This window comes from Prionailurus viverrinus, chromosome B3 (assembly GCF_022837055.1).
Source record: "Prionailurus viverrinus isolate Anna chromosome B3, UM_Priviv_1.0, whole genome shotgun sequence".
Classification (NCBI taxonomy): Eukaryota; Metazoa; Chordata; class Mammalia; order Carnivora; family Felidae; genus Prionailurus; species Prionailurus viverrinus.
Genome location: NC_062566.1, coordinates 76,718,997 through 76,742,465, shown reverse-complemented (window position 1 = coordinate 76,742,465; position 23,469 = coordinate 76,718,997). Strand labels below are relative to the sequence as shown.

The following is a 23,469-nucleotide window of genomic DNA, read 5'->3' as shown; positions in this document are numbered from 1 at the left end:
CAATCCAAAGGATTCCATGAAAGCGCTAAGGACTTTGGTCTTTTTTCTTTTTTAATTTTTAAAAAATGTTTATTTATTTTTGAGAGAGAGACAGAGTGTGAGTGGGAGAGGGACAGAGACAGAGGGAGACACAGAATCCAAAGCAGGTTCCAGGCTCTGAACTGTCAGCACAGAGCCTGACATGGGGCTCAAACCCACAAACCGTGAGATCATGACCTGAGCCGAAGTTGGACACTTAACTGACTGAGCCACACAGGTGCCCCAGGACACTGAAGTCTTTCATGGCCCCCTCTAACATGCCTTTTTTTTAAAATTTTTTTTTAAAATTTATTTGTTTTTGAGACAGAGAGAGACAGAGCATGAACGGGGGAGGGTCAGAGAGAGAGGGGACACAGAATCTGAAACAGGCTTCAGGCTCTGAGCTCTCAGCACAAAGCCTGACGCGGTGCTTGAACTCACAAACCGTGAGATCATGACCTGAGCCGAAGTTGGAAGCTTAACCGACTGAGCGACCCAGGAGCCCCTAACATGCCTTTTATTCAATTCTACAACACCCCTTGGAGGCAGCAGCTCCATCTCTTCTTTTGGCATTTTCACCAAGGCTAGGATCCCAGCAACCTTTCTTTTCTGATGTCTTAGCCATACCTCCAATGGCAGAAAAAAGAGGGTAGTGGTGCAAGGACCTTGACTCATGTTATGCTGATAACTCACAAAGTCTAACTTCACCTCTCTCAACTTTTAGAGACATTAAGGATTTCCATTAGAGATGTTAACTGCAGATATCTCTGTCTACCCAGCTGTTACCTTCCAACAAAAAGATGTTGGCCTTTAAGCCCCTTCAGTCCATGTGCTTGGTGTCTTACTTGCCTTCCAGATTCACATTCAAGCATTCTCCACCCTGCCTTTGCCCTGGAGCCTGGGAGAGCAACAGGTCCCTTGCTTGCTAGCTTCTGGTAGGGTTTTGCCAATGAGGACCTCTGGCAGGAAATACAAGGAAGATACAGTATGGGGCCAAGTATTTATTTCCTTAGCTCCCTCCCTAAAGGGTCAACTGGAGTTGGATGTGTTTCTTGACAGAATGTCAACTCCTTCTCTTAAGGGTCTACATAAGTCTCTACCTCTGGATTCCAGACTCCCTCCCTTTTTCCTTTCATCCCAAGGGGCTGGTTACATATCAGCTGCTACTATGCCCTGAGATACTACACTACTCCTATAGTTCTCCTACACCCACAACTTTGTGAATAGTCCCTTTGTAAATAACACTTTCTCAGGTTATCCTATTTAGAACATATTTGATTGCTAATAGGACCCTGACTGATACAGTCAGTATGATAAAATAATTTATGTATTTTTTGACTATAAATAATTTTCAGTATCTTCTTTCCAAAAATAATATATTTGTATATGGCATTTACTCATGGATGTCAAAGAACTGTATAAATGATAATTCCCACACATTTCTTGGTAGGAGGATATGAGAGGATAATTTTTAAAAGAGTAAAATCACAACTGTCATACAAATATAAAATAGACATGTGTCAAAGATTTTCATTTCATTCATATTTAACTCAGTAAGGAAGAAACCAGTAATATATTACAACCAGTTCAAAAGAGAGCTCAGGGGCGCCTGGGTGGCGCAGTCGGTTAAGCGTCCGACTTCAGCCAGGTCATGATCTCACGGTCCGGGAGTTCGAGCCCCGCGTCAGGCTCTGGGCTGATGGCTCGGAGCCTGGAGCCTGTTTCCGATTCTGTGTCTCCCTCTCTCTCTGCCCCTCCCCCGTTCATGCTCTGTCTCTCTCTGCCCCCCCCCCAAAATAAATAAACGTTGAAAAAAGTTTAAAAAAAAAAAAGAGCTCAAATGTCCTGTATGCAGAATTCCAAATAATTTATGCAGATACTCCCCACTTAAAAAGGTGGACAGTAACACCACCCCTTGAATTTGGGCTGTGTTTAGTGATTTGCTTCCAAAGAGAACATTGTGGAAGGGAGAACGTGTAACTTAATACTGGAGAAACTTGGCAAACTCCACCTTAGCCAGGCGATCAAGGTTAATATCATCAGCAAAAAGACATGTTGTCAGCATGTATCCTTGATATGATGTAATAAGAATGTCACTTCACTTCTGTGATGCTCATTCAAAAACCCATAACTTTGGTCCAATCATAAGAAAAATATAAAATTCAATATAGGAACATCGTACACTGTAGGTGACCAGTATTCCTCAAAACTGCCGAGGTCATCAAAAACAAGGAAAATCTGAGAAACAGCCACAGCCTGAAGAAACATCATGACTAAATGTAACATGGTATCCTGGAAGGATTCCAGAAAAAGGCTTTCGTAAAAAGTATGGAGTTTAATTAATGTACCAGTGCTGGTTCCTTTAGTTGTAACAAACATACCATAGTCATTTGAGATGTTGATAAAAGGGGAAATTGGGTGAGGGGGTATATAAGAATTCTGTACTATTTCTGCATCTTTTCTATAAATCTAAATCTATTGTAAAATTTAAAGTTTATTTTCAAAAGAGAGAAAATTCAAGGTGCTGTACATTTATAGTCAGATAAAGAATGCTAAAATGGATTTACAAGAGTATGCAAAACTGACAAAATCACTCAATATCCATAGAGTAATAATCAAATTTTACATTTTTATGGACAGGAATGATTTATTTACTATTCATGTTTAACAAACCAACTCTATCTCTAAAGAGCTGTAAGACAGCCTAGACTAAGACAAATCCAAAATAGCCCGATAGGACCAAAGTAATCCCCAGAGGCTCCAGCATTCCTTTAAAAGGATATCTAGGAATCTCCTCTGCCCATTCAAAATCTTTCAGTTTTTTTTTTTTCCTACAAAGAATGTAGGTGTCCAAATTATAAAAAGCCCTTACAACAGCCAGGCATGACTTGACAAAATGACTAACAGAAGTATACAAATATTCAAAAGGTTATACAATACTTTGCTAAGTTATCACATCACTACAGACTGAAAAATAACCCAAAGATCAAGATAATTTATCAGCCTACCAGGGGCTACAGACTGCCAGATATACATCATTGCCTTAGAGTTAAAAGCACTTGCAATATTAAGTTTCCTAGGCAACATACCAACAAATGGTGCAGTAATAAAATAAGAATTTAAAAAAGCAAATTGAACAAAGGAACAATCAATACCAGGTTCCAAATTCCACCCCCTACCTGGCTATACAAACTACTCATGTTAAAGGTAGACTCAGCTTTTAGGTGGGGAACTATCATTTTCCCAGTCCTCATATTTCCACATAGAGGAGCTTCAACTAGATTAACACTCCTGGCCTCAGTTTCTGCCTGTGTAAAAAGAGGCTCCATGACAAAATATGTGATTGCAGTTTGGAGCATTTGCCTTTGGCCTTTTTGTTTCAGGCACTACTTAAATATGTTTGTTTCCTCTTTCCTCACAGTCTTAATGCATGTGGTAAGTGTCTTAAAGTCAGAATCCACATGGGTCTTTCAAACCTCAGTTTCCCATGCCCTGGTAGAAGAGTGACTATCTCTCATAGTAAATTAATAAAGAGACTTTTGAATATAACCTAGTATAAATGCTTGAACAAAAGGGAAAATGTGTTGGTCATGCCCTATGTGAGAATTTCCACTCTATGTCACAGCAATATTTCTCATTCTAAATGAATAAGTAAGTATTCTAGTTCTACCCCAATTCATGTGCATTTATATTTGTATGAACCAATTTCTCAGAACTTGATCACCTCCCTGGCTACTGAAAAAAATAAATCCCTGAACTTTCAAGTGGTGGGGGGCTAGATTTCTTCCAGCCTCTGTAAGATTAAAACACCTACCTCTTTCAGTTGCACTTCTACTGATGAACATACGCCTAGGTAAAGAGGTAAGGGGCTCAGGTAAGAGGCTCATTCTAAAGCTGAATCTTAGGGAAAGCTCTGCTTATTTTGAGAACTATGAAACAGGTTACAGTTCCTCTCTCTTTCCTTTCCTCTTTAACATCAAGAAGCTTAGCATCAACTATAAAGGATCTTTGAGAAGTAGTTCTCAAATTTTTCATGTTTGTGAAATACTTTTGAATTTGGGGCAGCCAACGTGAATGAATCAAACAATTTAAAAAACTCTAAATCAATTCTTGTCACATCTCAGAGGGCCTAGAATGCATTCCTACATAACCCACTAACCATACAGTCCCCTTTTAGCACTACAACAGTTTGAGAACTATTCCTGCTCAGACAGTGATTTCTTGCATACTCACAGGCAAAGCTCTCTTATGTTCCTAGTCAACCACCATCCTCCTCTAGAGCCATCTTAATACCGCACTTCATCTTTTACTTCTAACCTCAAGGAAATCGTAAATGTGCTCTGCCTCAACATTACATATGATAGTGTGAAAGAAAATTCCAAAGTTAAATAAACATTGCTAAGAGAGTCGTTCAAAAATAGGGTCAGGAGGATACTGGAGAAGCAAGGCCCATAGACCTCGGTTTCAATTTTTGGAACACCTTGGACTTTTGACTTTTGTCAATTGCACCTTCACTACCTTCCAGAATGCCTCCTTCTACTTTGGACTAAAATAGAGATAATGTAACATGTATCAGCTAAATAGCCAATTGTTTATTAGATAGTTTAACTGTCAGCACCAATCCTAATTCAATCAAAGAAGTCATATAACCTTATGGGCTTTGCCTTTGTGAGCCTGTGCTTTCCACTTACAGTTCCGAACACGCTTTCAATTTCAGTCCACTCCGTCCCCAGGACTGTAATCCCTAATACCCCAAAATAAATGCTTTGGCTGCTTTACAGCTTCTTCTTCTTGATTGACAATGGATATAATTGTTTTACAACAAAAAGTAATGTAGCTATGAAAACTTTGCTGCTTACTGTATACTCTCAGCACTCTAGGCAAGGACCAGTGTGTTTACCTATTTGTTTTCAATTTCCCCTACTGGGACTTACTGACAAAAGTCTATTTTCCTTCCTCCCAGTGCTTTATGTTTATTCACATTTTGCTATTTTATTGCATGTATGTCTTGCCTTCTTGAATTCTTTGTAGAATGAGACTGGATGCTGAAAAACATTAATAAAATACAGAAAGGAATAGTTTAGTGCCTACTCTCTACTGCCCTCTGCAGGTGTAAGGAGAGAATAAGGGAGTCACAACCTATTACTACCTGCAGCAGTGTCCAAGAGATTCTCACCTAACAGAAGGTTTAAAGCAACTGGTGATTCTTGAAAGGATAACCATTACCAACCAGACTCCACCTATTCACAGGAAGGATTTACCAATTTGCTAAAGTCCCTTCACCGTGGAAAGATATCTGGGAGCCACATATCCTATTTTCAAGGGAACTTGCTATCTCCCATACTTACATACAAATCGACACCTTAGTCCTCTCTTACTCTGGGTCATGACTAAAGGCCTTTACGTTAAAGTTCCTTACAGTCCTGTAAAACTTGAGTCTGGGAGTGAAGAAAAAAGAGACTCAATAGTTATAACGACATAAAGGCAAAAACAATGCAACTTGTATGTGCTTTGCAGACAAATGTCAACAAACACAGGAACCCCTGCAATGCAGCAGAGATCATGAGAGTTTTTGCTTTTTGTTTCTGCAAAAAGTGTAAAGCAGCCTGCTTTAGATAACCAGCAAACAGGCAGCTTCCATTTTGTGTAGAAAAGACCATTGATTATGCATGGATTATTTTCTTCAGTCATACTACTTTATATGGGTAGCAACACTATCAGTGATGTCATCTTCTAAGACAACAGACCCGAATGTATAGGCATATTGTGCCAACTGAGCCCAAATCAATGACCTGAGTAATGCAATCATGGTAACACTATTATTCCTCATCTAAACCCTCCAAGCCCATAGAAAAATAATGCTAATCTGATCCATGTTCAAGAAATACGTTGTGTGGGAAAGATCAAGCCTTTGTTTAATTTTATTTACATTCTAATTTGTACTTAGAGGAAACCCCCCAAAATTATCATTATGTGCATAGGACTATGTTGTTTTCTTTTTAAAATATTTATTAACAATGACACACTTTCTTGGATAAGAATAGTTTTAGTGAGGATATTTTCCAAAAAATTGAACTCCAAACGTGCATTCACATAGCATACCAACATCTTTCCATTACTACTGGATCAGAATGATTTACAGCATTCCTGACAATGGAGACATCGTTAGAATACGGGTAAATTTTAAAGACATGGCTTGTAGTTTCATCTCTGGTTGTTTTGTGATTCAATTGATTCACTCAATTTACCTACCTTTATAATGGGCATAACATAGACTTAAGCAGATTTAAAATTTCTCAGTGTCTGAAAACGTAAACTCTTTGAACTGAAAAATGTGTCTTTAAATGGTGCGTAGGGAAGAGAGCCAGTGAGTCTTCTCACACGTTTAAAGCATACACTGGGCGCTTTCTGCAAAGTTGGAGAGGCTCAGCGTAGCAGTCAGGTCTTTGTCTTTGAAGGCAGCACATCCGGGTCACCCTAGAGCCAGGCAGAGGCCCCGCCCCTCCAGGGGTGGCTCCACGGGCGATAAGGACGTCCCTCCGCCTTGATGCGCCACGTCCTCCCCGCGCGCTGGAGGAGGAGCTTGAGCGGCTCGGTGCCTGAACCTGTTGGACTGCCACGAGGGTTCGAACTATGGCTGACAGCGGCCGGATTCCTCAGGCCCGGGCACTTCTGCAGCAGTGCCTGCACGCCCGCCTGCAAATACGCCCAGCCGAGGGGGACACCGAGACTCAATGGGTGGAGGTAACGCCAGCCCCGCCACTTCCGTTACATTCCGGCGCGCAGGGGCGGTACTTCCCCCGTTTTCTTGGTGATCTGTCCCCGCTCTCTACGTTTCCTAGCGCGGGCGGTACGTGGCCCTGGCACGTGCTGTAGGCGGTGCCGATTTCCGCTCGGCCCGCCCATCTTTTCTCTCAGCAACCTGCCAGGCTCCGTCTGGCTCTTTGGTTCTGGAGCTTTCTGCCTTAGACCGTTCGGTCAGCGGAAGAGTGTGTCCCCTGCTCAGGACCGCGAGAATTTGAACTTCCTCTCACCTTCTGCCTCCCTGAGCTCGGTGCACTTGAGGCCTAATTGTATCAGATCTCTTGCTTCCAAAGAGCCAGGACCTTGGCATGCCCTTCGCATTGGTCGGGCTACTGTTGGCTAGTGCTGGTCTGGTTGGAGCTTGTAGATTAGATTATTTGCAGACTTTCAAGTCACTTGTGCTTCATTTTCCGTGGAATTCCATTTTATGTTGCCTGCAGCTAGGCCTCAGCATAGAAATAAGATTTCCCATGAAACAATTCTTTTTTCAGGAGACTTAAAATTTTGACTTATTTCCAACTAGAAACAAACACTACTACTGCTAATGTAATGTGTTATTGAACACTGTTCCTCCAAAGAATTTAAACCATTTACACTGATAGGATTTCCTTTTACTTGAATATTTGCCTTTAAAAGATTTATAAGCAAATATATTCCTGTATTTCCCCTTTCCCCATTTCCTTCTCAAAAATTCATGTTTCTTATTTTTGTTACCCCCCCCCCCCCCTTTTGACGTCTTGATTTCTCTTCCATGTTGTGGAATTTTGTTCTTTCCATGTTTTCATATTTGCCAGCCTATCCAAATTGCTTTTTTTTATGGCTAACTCCTGGGACTATAAATCCCAAACTGTTAATCATTTAGCTTTCTTCCATCTATTTTATCTTTTTATATCTTCATGCCACATCTCCTTATGCAAAATCAGATATTTTATTGCAGCCTTCCAAACTACCAGTTGTGTTGATAAACTTTTAAAGCTATTACAAAGCTTTCCCTCCCACTCCCACACACAGCTAAATACTATGAAGAGCTGACAGGTAATTAGATAGTGAGAAAGTAAATTTTTTTCCTTTCTCGAGCATCCTCTTTTCCTATTCTATTAAAAGTTACAATTTAAAGAAAATATTGTTTTAATTGTCAAAAGATTTGAAGATTAGTGTTCTCACTTTTATTCATTTAGACCTTTGCTGTCACAGGCTAATGTTCTTCCTGAGACTGAACTTTGTAAAACTATGCTGAGAATTAACCTGTCATTTCCTACATATTTAAAATGTTTTATACCACAGGATGCCTGGGTGGCTCAGTTGGTTGCACCTCAGACTTTGGCTCAGGTTGCAATTTCAAGGTTCACAAGTTCAAGCCCCATGCCAGGCTCAGAGCCTGGAGCCTTTTTCAGATTCTGTGTCCCCCTCTCTTTCTGCCCCTCCCCCTCTCACACTCAGTCTCTCTCTCTCTCTCAAAAATAAACAAACATTTAAAAAGTTTTATACCAAAAGAAACTACAAGAAAAGTGGTTTCTGACTTGAAATGGGGATTTTGTAGGTCACAATTTAAAATCTATTATTGGAATAAACTAAAAGAAAATACCTTAATGAGATAATGTGGTGTCTATTTCTGCATATAATTAGATACTTAATAGAACTGGTGTCTATTTTTGTATGTAATTAGATACTTAATTCTGACATCGGGAGTGTCCAAATATGAATATGCCTGAGATTTTGAGTAAATGTGCTTGAGATTTTGTCTGGTACTAAAATAATCCCCGTGGAGAGACCTCTGACAGTGATACAAATATCATTCATCCTGTCTGCTCCTAATTGTGGGTGTGCTTTGGAGAACTTTGCTTGTTCCAGAAGCACATTTGCACTTAAAAATTGCTGATTTTCCAGGAAATCAGGTATGAGTGCAAGCTGCATTTATGTTTATATAGAAGGCTATTTAGATAACACAGAGCCTGTAAGATACAATTGAACTTAAATGCAAACAACAGATAAATTGAGTCCCTATCGTGTACAAAATAGTCTGTAAAATGCTTTGGGAATTAAAATGTAAAATAAATTGTGCTTTAGCCTTTAAACTTATTTTTACTTACTCATTTAATAAACATTCATTTAGTTCTTACTGTGAAGTAGGCACCGTTTTAAGCACCTTACAAATATTAATTAATTTAGTCTTTATAATAGTTCTTGGAGTCAGCAAGGTTAAACTACAAAATAAACAATTTGATGATTCAGCGGCAAAATCAGGATCATTTATCAATTCTATTTTCTGCAAACTACAAGAGCTAATAAAGAAATATCCAAGTATTTATATAAAATTAAATTTTTAATATTCCTGATAACAGTCAGGACTTAATATCATAAATGCAGTTTCCAGTGCTTAATCACTATGTTGATTTAAAGCATTAACAATAACAAAAAAATAGTTGGACAGTTTCTTGGTAGTTTAATGAAGTAGATTGAGATCCTTATTTTTATTAGCTGCAGGTAAATGGATTAGGAAGAATAAAGAGTGATGACGTCAAAAGATATCAGTCATGCTGTTTATAAATCAGCCATATCTAATGTGAATTCATTTGTTGAATAAATGGGGCCCTGCAAACTAAACATTTCTAAGTGTCCCAACCTTAAGGGAGAGGAGACTGGGTCGTAGTCATAATGACTTTGATTAGAAGTAAATGTTTGAGGGTACAACTTGTGGTCTTCACTGCTCTTGGATATATTTTTTAAACTTAATTTTTGAAACAAATGATGATTGAGGTGATTGAATATTGGAAAAGATTTTGTTTTATCACATTTAAGAAATCAAATCTGTTGTAAAAACTTATTTCTCTTTCTTTGGGTTTAATCTCTATATAGCACTTTTGAAATTTTATTCACTTACCTTTGTATCTCTGTGTAGAAGTTTTTTTTTTAATCTAAGTTTTCTGTGCTGATTTTTCATAGGTTCAGAGGGGATTAGTGATCTATGTGTGTTTTTTCAAGGGAGCTAATAAAGAACTTCTTCCCAAAATGGGTACGTATTTGATGTTTGTTTTTTAAGAGTGAAAATGAATAGTGATAGATGAGCCAGAAGGGGCAAAAAACACAACCTTAAATTGTACTGGTAAGTTATAAATGAGTTGACTCTATGGTTGTTGGCTTTTTTTTTTTGCCTTTATTATTAGGTTATTTTTGCCTTTTCCAAAGTTTAAAGTAAGAAAATGTGGTGGAATTTTTTAAAAACCTCAGCACCATTTCACATGGCTTATAGTTTGGTTTAGAAGAGTGTACATACATACACACACACACACACACACACACACACACACAATACACTTGAGTTTCAGCCAGGGATACAAAAATTTGTTAAAAGCAGGGTGGCCACATAGGAAGAAGCAGATGCTTATTTCTTAACATAGTTTCCTTATCTCCCAGAGTCCCTGACAGGGGCATGTAGGTGACACTGTATGTGTAAGATGTGGTTCCCATCAAATCTGGACAGCTAGGACTTGCATCATTCTTATGGAAAAATTTAAATTAACCATTTATGTACTTTTTTTTTTTATAAAAAATGTATTTAAATGTAAGGTTTTTCTGATCTTGAACAAAGCTCAGTGTCATCACAACCACACCTCCTCCAGGGACAGGAAAGCAAGGTCAGTGTTCAGGTACCTCTGAACAGGTATTTACCTGCCTGCAGTTTTCCAATGTCCTGGATAGCCCATAGCACTGGACATTCCTTGTGATAATTACATAGGTTCAGATACATCACATCAAATCTTAAGACAGTATTTGATAACATAATAACGTACCCAAAAAAGCCTGAACTAATGAAGCTATCCCTAAGGTTGGGGACAGGTTATATTCTCTTCATTAGGAAAGGACAGTACCCAGTTTGGATTAATAAGAAATATAAAGTATACAAATGGAAGTTGCAGCATGCAGAAATTAACCTGGAAGAGCTTCAAGTAGTGAAACTCAAGAGTAAATAGCCCAGTGGGGAACAACTTAGGAAAAAGGCTGAAAGTTCCTAGAGGTAATTTTATACTGAGACATCAAACATGTTTGACAACTTTGTCAGAGGGTGAAAACTAGACTTAAAGTGAGGATGGAAAGCCAATAACTGATAGTTTGAAATTTGAATCTGGAAGGTAATAGGGAGCTTTGCAGGGGTTAAAGAAAATGCAGGGTATCTGGCTTAGTCAGTCAGTGGAGCATGCAACTCTTGATCTCGGGGTGGTGAGTTCGAGGCTCATGTTGGATGTAGAGATTACCTTAAAAAAAAGAGAGAGAGAAAATGAATTGAGGGCTCCTGTTACAGAGTAATTTTCTAGGACCTATGGCATGGGTATTGGACATGCTGTCCATTTTCCTAAGTTAATATATTGCCTGGAATTAAATCTTTATTAACTATAAGGAGTATAGTAGAAATATGTAAAAACAGGAAGAGAATTTTTGTCATTGTAACTTAAGATTGACTCCTAAAGTTGTTTCATACTTTCTTAAGTGACTTTTAATCATAATAAGATGAAATGAACCAACCAAATCCAAGCACATTTTGGTTTTTTGTGTTTTTTTTTAAATGTTTATTTATTTTTGAGAGAGAGAGTGTGTGCACACAAGCAGGGGAGGGGTGGGGGTGGGCAGGGGCAGAGGATCTGAAACCGCTTCTGTGCTGACAGCAGCAAGCCTGATGCAGAGATCGAACCCACAAACTGTGAGATCACGACCTGAGCCAAAGTTGTATGCTTAACCAACTGAGCCACACAGGAAACCCACATTCTGTTTTATAGTCAGTAAATCCTGTGTGCTTCCATATACCTCTGAGTTCTCTCTGAATACATGCATAAGGTTGTAGTAAATTAAAAACACTGAGGGAGGTCCACCTTAACTCTTTTAGTGGACAGTCTAAAACAAAACTTCATATATCATGATTCTCAGTAAAGAACTGTGAATCTAAGAATCACATTCTGCTGGTGTGAGTGATGAGCAAAAAGAGTCCATCTATTATTGATAGCATTAGCCTGTACTTCCCTCTATTCCAGGAGGCAAAGTAAGCCAATGTGATGGGATTCTCTTAAACCCCACCTCATACGTATTACATGGATTCAGATCTTTCTAATCAAATCATGTACCCCTTGGGAATATAACCAGTTATATCCACAGATTCTGAAATAACGTGGCTAACATAGAGATGTGCAGAATCTTTCTCAATTCATCTTCAGTATAATTGAACTGAGATCCAGGGACCTGTCAAAGCTTAACTTCCCATATACATCGTTAGAGATACTTGATTGATAACCTGTCTTCAGATCTTAGAGTTTCCAACATGCCATTAATTCATTGTCTCATTTTAATTCTACATACTGACATTCATATTTGCATTATAATTACTTGTACATACTGATATTTGTATACCAACAGCATTAATTGAATTCTTAGTTATCGCCAGTAGAGGGAGGTGTGTGGAAGTATAATAAATTGTACTTACCTCTCTGGCCTGTTATTCCAAAATTGTCTACTTAGTCTATCAGTAGCCTGAGGCCTGGATAACTGGGTAGAGATTTCCCTTGGAATGAAATGCTCTGAAGAGTTAGTTTCCTTAGAAGCAATCAATAACGACCACTGTCCATAGAGCAAAGTCCTATTCATAATAGAGAAAATTAGATGTATTTTAAAATAGCTGTTAGTTGAAAATTGATAGTGCTTCTTGCATTGCTTAGGAATTCATTTGTGTATTCATCTTGGCAGGATTCTACCAGGTTAATTCCCTAATTTGTAGAGTGGGGCAACCATTCTGAATCCTTACTGATACTTACTACAAACCCTCCAAGACTTAAAACCATGGATACCCTATTAGAAAGCATACCTTTTCAAGCCTAATTACTGGGCAGGACTGTGAGATTTATATAGTTTCTTTTACAGTTCATCGTTTCTTTTACCGTTTATCATCTGAGAAAGATTCTTTTTTTTTTAAAATGTTTATTTTTTGAGAGAGAGCAAGTAAGAGAGGGGCAGAGAGAGAGGGAGTCAGAGAATCCCAAGCAGGCTTCTCCAAGGTCAACACAGAGCCTTATGTGGGACTCGAACTCACAAACCATGAGATCATGACCTGAGCTGAAATGAAGAGTCAGACGCTTAACCAACAGAACCACTCAGGCACCCCAGGAATATTCTTTATAAGCAGAAGTTATTTATACCTTTTATAGAGTCAAGAAGACCCTTAGGCTATTTCTATTAGGTATTTCTTTTATTTATTGTTTTGAGAATGGCTAATGTTGAGATGAAAAGGTTTTCTAAGATTAGATTTTTAGCTACTTATAGATATTTATGGCATTTGTTTGGCAGTTCTTACTCACTATAAGAAGAATATAGTTTCATAATGCCATAAAAATAATACCATGTTTTCTTGTGTATGTATGAACTTAATGCCAATACACCTTTTGATTTACTTTTTCAATTGTGATAGTGAATTCCTGATGATTCTTGCCTTCACCTTTATGGGTGGTTACATGGGTTACATTTGTCAAATGATTAGACATGATAATAGTGCCTTGGAGGTTATGAAACTGCAAAATTATCTGGTTTATGATGAGAATAAACTGGAACCTTTGTCTCAGCTTAGAACTCTAGGCAATTAAGTTACACTAAGATTTCTATTTAATATTATTTGTTGTAAAACAGAATTTTATGTGAGGAGGATTTATCGTGACCTTTTCCAATGAGATTTACTTACAGAATATAAAGGAACAAAAAGGTAAAATCTGCTCATGTATCCCCCTGGGGCAACAATATTTAAGGTTTCAGTTTACAGTTAATTTTTAGTCTTTTCTGCCTGAATTTATCATTTAGATCTTGACTGCCCAGTTGGATTTAGAACATCATGCCATTTTTTGCCTGAAATTTGCCTTGTTTTTCATGCTTAGATCATTTAGCTTAGGGAAGCAGTTTTTTAAATCTGGATAGAGACTTTGGGTAAAAAAGCATGAGCTGACAAACTGGGTTTTAAACATGAGATGTGCTGACTGGATGATTGTTGGTTTTCTTCATGTTTGTTTCTCACTTCAAGATGTTTTCCCTTTCTTCCCCACCCAGTTAATACTCTGTTAAATGTGAAATTAAGTGAAACAGAAAATGGCAAGCACGTGTCTATATTGGATCTACCTGGCAATGTTCTTATCATCCCTCAAGCCACTCTTGGAGGGAGAGTAAAAGGAAGAAACATGCAGTATCATTCTAACTCTGGAAAAGAAGAAGGGTTAGAACTTTATTCCCAATTTGTGACTCTGTGTGAGAAAGAATTAGCTGCTAACAGCAAGTGTGCTGAAGCTGGGGTTGTGGTGGAACATGGTACTTACGGGAACAGGCAGGTGTTAAAGCTGGATACCAATGGACCATACACACACCTAATTGAATTTTGAAAAATTAAAAGTCAGTTTCTCTAGTTGTTTTCTAGTATAAAATGATTTTGACTATATTTAGATTTTCTTCCTCTTCTTGAATACACAATCTGCAGCATTTTTAGACAAGAAAATCCTGGTTCCCGCTCATAACTATGCAGCCTGATAATGGAACGACCTTGCCAAGTCACAAACTCGATCTCAGTCACCTTTCATTCTGCTTTCCCCTACACTTCCACTTGAAAACTTGAAAAATGCTTTCTATTCATTTCATAGTCATTGTGGAAATGTTCTTAGAGAGCTGTATTTAAAAGCATTTTGTAGTGAAGAATATTGTGTAATCTAGTAAGATATATTTCTTGTACCTTTAAATGTATGTGGTGTGTAATAAAAATAATTATTTTTATTAAAATTAGGTGAAATCCCACACAAACTAATTACAATTTTGTCAGTTAGGTTTTACTATTTCAGTTTTCCATATTTTGAATGGAACAATATGCCACTGACTATTCCTTTTAATAATATCTATGAAAGTGTAATATAGAAATGTTATTGTACATTTTGTTACTTTCTAAGGACATCTAAGTGCTTTAAATCATTTTAAGACTCTTTAGTTGATAGAAGAAAGTGTGAGGTTTAAAAATTGTTTTTATTTAATATACGTATGGGTTAACACTTCAGTTTCTCAGTTTTTTACCAAAATAATGTATGTCTTATTTTCTGTCTTTGGTTTTTAAAAGTTACTGCTTTGTGAAATTAACGTTCATAAGAAGTCCTTTCTTATTTAATTATATTGCTGTAAAAAGAAGAAGAAGAAAAAGGGAAGCTTTCAACTGGAATTATTTGGAAACAAGTCAACTTGTTCCTTTCCATATTACTTACCTGACGATTTGGAGCCACTGTCATTTTTTCTGTTAGTGAATGTTTGTGCCCATCACCCCCCATTCATATGTTGAAGTCCCCCAACATGATGGTTTTGAAGATGGGGCTTTGGGAAGTAATTAGGGTTAATAGAGAAAATAAATTTCTGTTATTCAAGCCACTCAGTCTATGGTATTTTGTTAGGACATGAGCTGACAAAGACAGTGATAAAAGATAGACAGGTAATAAGGTAGATTTCTCAGTTAAGAGAGAAAGATATATAAGAAAGTCAAAGAATAAATGGATCAGTAAAATATAATATTCAGGTTTTTCAAATGCCTCTGACTTGATTTAAAAAGGTATTTTAAAGAGCAAACACCAAATAATATTTCTAATTACCAAAAGATGAAATTAACTTGAATAAACATCTTACGTAGCTTCTGAAGGTCCCTTTATGTCATAATTCCTTTAGGTCTACCTTCCTAAGATACTTAAAGTTTTTGTTATCACAAAAAAACCTATTTCTCTATATCCTTCCTGTACTATTCTATTTTGGAACTTAAGAATCAATAATTGGCTTGGTAATGAGCTCATTGTCCTTAACTTTTGCTTTATTGATTCATGATACACTTATTGAAATGTAATAAACTATTCATAAACTTTCGAACTCCAATTTTCTCAGAGTTTCTCCAAGGAGGTATATATGTCTTTTGAAAAATTATGTGTTACCTATTTTAAATCATTTTGATTTTGTGTGTAGGTGAAATGCTGACTCATAGTTCTAGATTGCTGTTTTATAGTTCAGGCAGTTTTGATTTTTTTTTTTTTTTTAATTTGCTTGAGGTACTTGTGGAGAGGAGCAAATTCAACAACATGAAGGATTATTAACCAAAAAGTGATGGCCAACTTTCATTTCCAAGGAGGCTAGAACCAGAGACTAAAGGCAGAAGAAAATAGTGGATTTAAAAATAACTACACCTTGGCTTTCTGTAGCTCTTCTAGCCCAGGGTGTTCAAAGAACCTTCAATAGTTACCTCCTTTTATCTTCCCAGTATATAATGACGATAGTGCTATAGAAAATAAGACAGTGCTTAAATAATTTACCCAAGATCACACAATAAGGGGGAATAATTTCCATCTTCCTAACTTCCTGTAGTGAGAATTATTTAAAAACTGAAATTGATAAAGGATTAGCATCTTCCACTGTGGATCATTTGAGAAAGAACAGCCAGTAAATTGGTTTACTTACTAAATTTGATGGTGGTAGGTTTGCACCTAATTTATATGCCTTCTGCCTGTTTTTTGAAGATTCTAGAATGTCTCAGAATGTCATTTCTAAGTGTTATTTTGTGTGCCCATTTAGAAATGTCATGGGTTCAGTTATAGAAAATACTGTATATAAGACAGATGATCAATGAATGTGGTTTTAATATCTTAAATATACAAAGTAAAATCAAGCACACTTACTCAAGTAAAAAAAAGACATGCCATTTATGAACCATATCTGTATTGGTGATGATTTATTGACTCCATAACGAAAGAGCTGAATTTAACAAGTATAAGGATCAAATACAGTAGAGTCCTATGCCACTTGTTTTGGAGAATAAGAATTCACATTGGTGTTTTAAGACAACAGTGACCTCTTGGCACAAAAACAGACACTCCAATCAATGAAACAGAATAGAGAACCCAGAAATGGACCCACAAACATATGGCCAACTAATCTTTGACAAAGCAGGAAAGAATATCCAATGGAATAAAGACAGTGTCTTCAGCAAATGGTGCTGGGAAAACTGGACAGCGACATACAGAAAAATGAACCTGGACCACTTTCTTACTCCATACACAAAAGTAAATGGATGAAAATGGATGAAAAACCTAAATGTAAGACTGGAAACCATCAAAATACTTGAGAAAGCAGGCAAAAATCTCTTTGACTTTGGCTGCAGCAACTTTTTTTTTTAATGTTTATTTATTTTTGAGAGACAGAGTACAAGTGGGGGAGAGCAGAGAGATAGGGAGGGAGAGAGAGACAGAATCCAAAGCAGGCTCCAGGCTCTGAGCTGTCAGCACAGAGCCCGATGTGCGGCTTGAACTCACGAACAGTGAGATTGTGACCTGAGCCAAAGTCGGATTGTTAACCGACTGAGCCAACCAGGTGCCCCTGGCCGCTGCAACTTCTTACTCAACACGTCTCCAGAGGCAAGGGAAGCAAAAGTAAAAATGAACTATTGGGATCTTATCAAAGTAAAAACCTTCTGCACAGGGAAGGCAACAATCAGCAAAACTAAAAGGCAACCAACAGAAAGGGAGAAGATACTTGTTAACAATGTATCAGATAAAGGGTTAGTATCTAAGATTTATAGAGAACGTACCAAACTCAACACCCAAAAAACAAATAATCCCGTAAAGAAATGGGCAAAAGACATGAATAGATACTTCTCCAAAGAAGACATCCAGATGGTCAACAGGCACATGAAAAAATACTCAACATCACTCATCATCTGGGAAAAACAAATCAAAACCACAATGAGATACCACCTTACACCTGTCAGAATGGCTAACATTAACAACTCAGGCAACAACAGATGTTGGTGAGGATGCTTTTTTTGCACTGCTGGTGGGAATGCAAACTGATGCAGCTACTTTGGAAAACAGTATGGAGGTTCCTCAAAAAATTAAAAATAGAACTACCCTATAACCCAACAATTGCACTACTAGGTATTTATCCAAGGGATACAGGTATGCTGTTTCGAAGGGGCTCATGCACCCGAATGTTTATAGCAACACTGTCGACGATAGCCAAAGTGTAGAAAGAGTCCAAATGTCCATTGATGGATGAATGGATAAAGAAGGTGTGGTATATATATCCAGTGGAGTACTATTTGGCAATCAAAAAGAATGAAATCTTGCCATTTGCAACTACGTGGATGGAACTGGAGGGCATTATGTTAAGCGAAATTAGTCAATCAGAGAGAGACAAATATCCTATGACTTCACTCATATGAGGACTTTAAGTTACAAAACAGATGAACCTAAGGGAAGGGAAGCAAAAATAATATAACAACAGGGAAGGGGACAAAACAGAAGAGACTCTTAAATATAGAGAACAAACAGAGGGTTGCTGGAGGGATTGTGGGAGGGGGGATGGGCTAAATGGGTAAGGGGCATTAAGGAATCTAATCCTGAAATCATGGTGGCACCATATGCTAACTAACTTGGATGTAAATTAAAAAATAAACTATTTAAAAAAAAAAAGAACAGAGAAGAATAGTAATGAACCAGAAACATTTCCTGCCTTCAAAAGGATATGTGCCCACAAATAGGTAAAGGAAAAAAAAAAAAAAAAAAAGACAACAGTGACCTGGGGCGCCTGGTGGCTCAGTCGGTTAAGCATCTGACTTCACTCGGCTCAGGCAGGTCATGCTCTCATGGTTCTCAAGTTTGAGCCCTGCATCAGGCTCTCTGCTGTCAGCGGAGTCTACTTCAGATGCTCCACCCCTCTCTCTCTGCCCCTTTCTGCTCACCCCCTGCTTGTGCATGCGCCAACACACAATCTCTCTCAAAAATAAACAAACATTAAAAAAAAAAATGACCTGTCCTCTTTTTACTATGTATGGTTAACATTACAGAAAGCTTGACTTGTTATACTTAAATGTATTTATTGGTAAGTTTACATTCCCCAACTTACTGAAATTTAAAAAAACAACTAGAAATGTCTTACATATTAATTTATTGAAATACTAGTTTCTGAAAGGAAAGATCCACGAGAAAAGTAACCTTTTCATCCGGAAGCCACACCTTGGTGACAACTTTAAATGTTTGATAGCCTCCTAGTTATTCTCCCTTCTTCCTATTTCTCCTATTTCTAATCCTTGTTTGCAGACCATCTCCCAAGTTGATGATCCTAGAGCATTCTTTTCTCCATGATATTCCACAGTTCAGAAACTTTTTTTTTAAATAAAATTTATTTAATGTTTATTTTTGAGAGAGAGAGACACAGTGTGAGCAGGGAAGGGTCAGAGAGAGAGGGAGACACAGAATCTGAAGCAGGCTCCAGGCTCTGAGTTGTCAGCACAGATCCTGACATGGGGCTTGAACTCACGAACTGTGAGATCATGACCTGTGTTGAGTCAACACTTAACCAACTGAGACACCCAGGCACCCCAGAAACTTTTTAATTGTTTATTTTAACCCCAGGATAGTTAACATACAGTGTTATATTACCATTCAGAAACTTTTATAACCTTTTATGTACAGATCAAAGTCTAAACTTCTGGAGCGGGAATGTTCTCCATACTTGAAAGGGGTGAATGAAATCAGGCAAGGAGAACTGTAGAGAGGACCAATGTCGGAATCTTGGGGAAACATAAAGAGCAAACAAATGAGAGGCTAGAGGACACTATATAGGTCAGAAATGCAGAGAGAACCCCAAAGACGTTAATAGAAGATAATTTTCAAGATGTAAACAGTGACAAAGTCAGTACTACATACTAAGAAAGTGGATAATGTAAAGACTGAGGAAAGACCTCTAGGCCTAGCAGTTAGGTGTTTTCAAGCTTCTGGGAAATTGAAGTAAATCTTACAAGAGTTAGTAGAAATAGAAAAATATTCTTAACCTTTTTCCTTGGGCAGAGTATCTCAAACTGTACCAGTGTTCCAGGAATCACCTGGAGCCTATGATTTTAACAAAATGCAGTTTTCTAGGACCATGCCAAACATCCTGAATTAGAGGAGTTAGAATCTATCTACTCACCAGTATCCCCCAGGGGATTCTGGTGTACCCTGGTATCCCAGAACCACCGTTGCTCAGAGTGAAGCCCAGACTTCCAAGGCTGCTTTCACAGATTTGTACTCTGGCTCCCTTTCTCCCACAACTCCTGACAGAAATTTTCCAGTTAACTCTGTATTTTTCTTAGATCATGCCTGTACCTAAGTTGCTCTCTGCTCTCCTAAATCTGTCATCATTCAATATTTAGTTGAAGGCAATCTCTTCTGACCCCAGAGTAATTTGCCCTGCCTCTACCTTCCTCAGCATTTGTGGTTGTCTCGTTCTTAACATTCGTGATGTGTCTTAAGAGACTGAGTACTTTGGCCTTAAATTTTTTATATTTCATGTGTTTTAACGTCATGAGTATAAATAACATTGGGCAGAGACAATATAATAGTGAGCACACATAATATAGTATAATTTTTTTAATCTCCCACAGTATTTCCACAGCACTGTCTATGTTGTCCATGCTCATAAGTCTCAGTAAATATTATATAAATTAACATGAAGATATGTCAGTGGCCAGAATACCCTTGATTTTGGATCAGTAATACCAGTACGTCAGACATAGATTTCTTTGCTACTGAGGAATAAAAAGAGGTTGGAATGTACAGGAAGTGAGTTTAATATAGCTACGCCTTGCTTCAATACAATAGATAACACCATTAGAAAAGGCAGAGACAAACTGAAACAGATTGAGATTCAATACAATTGTGAGAATTGCTGTTTCTATTTTATTACTTTATTACATCAGAGCGGTCACTTTATGTTTTCTTAAGGTTCTCTATAGATAGTGTAACTATTTACATAATAGCCCTGTATCTAAAAAACGTGTGCAAAAATCAAGCCTGTCTAAAAACACAGAAGGGGAAACTATTTCATTTAGGAAAACCTGTGTTTGAGTCCTTCGTAAAACAAATTTCTTGTGAAGCAAAAAAATATCTTTACTTATAAATATGAATTTCGAAGCATCAAGCTGTATTAAAACCCTTCTATATTACAAAATAAAGCAGTTCTGTGGGATGCATCACAAATAGCGAACTTTGTGATAAGTATGACCCTAATTCTTTTTACTGGACTTTTCCATAGGAATGAATTCTGTTGCACCGGGTTAGCCGCATTTTTTCTCTTAAGAAGCTTAATAAAGTTTGACCTATTACATCAGCTTTTCTTCCAAATGTGAGAAGAATTTATGTAGAGAATTCACCACACCCTATGTAACAGTGTCTGAGAACCATTAGCTATAAACAGTGGGGTTGGCAAAGAAATTGTGGACTTTTTTTAAGGGGAGGGGGAATTAGAGTTTTTTAGGGAACATCTGACCATGCTAGCAAAAATGCCATCCTTGGCTCCAACTTAGATTATTTACTTAGCTTTGTTCTCCCATAGATAAACTAAAGTACACTTTCTTTTTCTTTTTCTTTTTTAAATTTGTTTATTTTGAGAGAGACGGAGAGCACAAGATGGGGAGAGGCAGAGAGAGAGGGAGAATCCCAAGCACGTTACACACCCGAACCGTCAGTGCACAGAGCGTGACTTCGGGGCTCAAACTCAAGGAACCATGAGATCGCAACCTGAGCCGAAATCAAGAGTCAGATGCTTTACTGACTGAGCCATCCAGGCTCCCCAGGTACATTTTCTACTCAAGGCATTCTTTTAATTCACTTTGCAGCCAAGGTAAGTATCCTTATGAGTGGATATGATTATCTTCAAAGTTTAGTTTGCTCAGTGCCTGGATTAATTTATTTCCTCATTACATTCAAGTGTTCCTCATGGCTTTGATTTCTTTTCATAGTGTGCATACTTGCCTTTTTGAAGCCAGCCATTGAAAAGTTTCTGTTAACATTTGCTTAATTAATATTGCATCATGGATAGTTGCTCTCCACTTAAAGGTTGTAGTCTTTAGAATCTGTGGGCCAGTAGTTGAGCTGAGAGCTGTGTGAAATATAAATTGTTTAAGATATGACCCTTAATCCCAAGGAATTTACCACATAGTAAGGGACATGACAAACACAGATATACTCAGATATAAACACATGATACACACAGATATGTGATCAGTGATATCTGGACGATGCTATCTATGAACTGTGGAATGCCAGCAGATAGAGGAGAAACTTCTGGCTGGAGTGGTGAATCTCTGTTGTTAAAAAAGGCATGGCAACTTGAGCTATCCCTTGAAGAATGGGTAGAATTTCTATAGGCACAAGGGGTGGAGGAGTGAGCATTTCAAACTCTGTCCAGACTAAAAGATAATAAACTTCCACTGGAGGCTTTTAAAGAGGAGTGACATAATTAAAATAATTTTTAATTTTTTTATGTTTATATATTTATTCTGGGAGAGAGAGCACCTGAGCAGAGGAGAGACAGAGACAGAGAGAGAGAGAATCCCAAGAAGGCTCTGCACTGACAGTGCATAGCCCAACGCGGGACTCAAGCTCACAACCCCATGAGATCATGACCTGAGTTGAGATCAAGAGTCAGACACTCTACCGACTGGGCCACCCAGGTGCCCCCATAATTAAAACAATTTTAAGGAAGATAAACCTGGCAGTGGTACATAAGGATTTCAAAGAGAAGAAAATTTGGTGCCAGAAAGACTTTTTTTTTTTTTTTTTTAGTAAGGAGACAGGAGATTAGGGCTCACTTATAACATGATAGTGGCTGTAAATGTGGAAATAAACATAACTGGAGATATTGAAAGGTGTTTGAAAACAAACACATTTCAAGGCAGCTGACTAGTCGTGGCAGGGCTAAAGAGAGGAATCAAAAATTACTCTAAAATCTCATGTGTGAGTTACTAGAGAATATAAATTCGGATTTTGATATGTTGAGTTTGGGACACCTGAAGTTTATCCAAGTGGAAATGTCAAACAGATTTCTTTCTTAGGGCAGAGAGAGTACAGATTTGGAAGTCTTATTTATGAAAGTGATAGTTGAAGCCCCAGAAATAGACAAAATTTAATCATCCAATATTCACTGAGTGCCTACTCTGGTAAGTATAAGAAGTACATTAAAACAGAAAAGTGTAATTTCAATCCTTATGGAGATTATAACAACTGATGTGTTAAGATAGTTCACTGGAACACAGAGGAACTGGAGGTGCTAAAAGAGAGAGATAAAAACAGTACTGTGGAAGTTTGGAGATGGAAGAGATTTCATCTAGTTAGGGGAGCACTAACATTTCAGTGTAATTTTTCAAGATTAAGAGACATGAGAGTGAGGATGTAGAGAATAACCAAGAACCTGAGTTTCAACCAGAATTAGGGCAACAGATGGAAAAGGAAAAATTGACAAAGGAAAGAAAGATCAGACTGTTATAGGTAGGTGTACAAAGTGGGAAAAATAAGTGGAAACACCAGTATCCTGGAAGTTAAGGTTTCAAGAATTGGGGAAGTGGGTACAAACATATGGAAAGTTTAAAGTATTATATAATTAACACCCATATGCCCACCACCTAGATTCTGCAGTTAGCATCTTGCTATGTTAGTTTTAATACCTATCTATCCATACATCCATTTTTTTTTCTTTTGCCAAGGGTTTATTTCTTTTCTTTCCTCACTTTTTGCCTCTACTTGTTAGCTTCTCCCCTCAGAAGCCCAGGTTGAGTGTGAGCCTGCTATATGCCTAAATTCA

The 23,469-nt window shown here is 37.7% G+C and overlaps 1 protein-coding gene across 1 annotated transcript; it reads left to right on the top strand.

Annotated features, from left to right (window-relative positions):
- Positions 1–6,542: 6,542 nt before the first annotated feature.
- Positions 6,543–15,726, top strand: DTD2 (D-aminoacyl-tRNA deacylase 2). Its single transcript, XM_047864549.1, has 3 exons — positions 6,543–6,762; positions 9,766–9,835; positions 13,897–15,726. The coding sequence occupies exons 1-3, from the start codon at positions 6,652–6,654 to the stop codon at positions 14,220–14,222; spliced, it is 507 nt and encodes a 168-aa protein (XP_047720505.1). The 5' UTR covers positions 6,543–6,651; the 3' UTR covers positions 14,223–15,726.
- Positions 15,727–23,469: the final 7,743 nt, after the last annotated feature.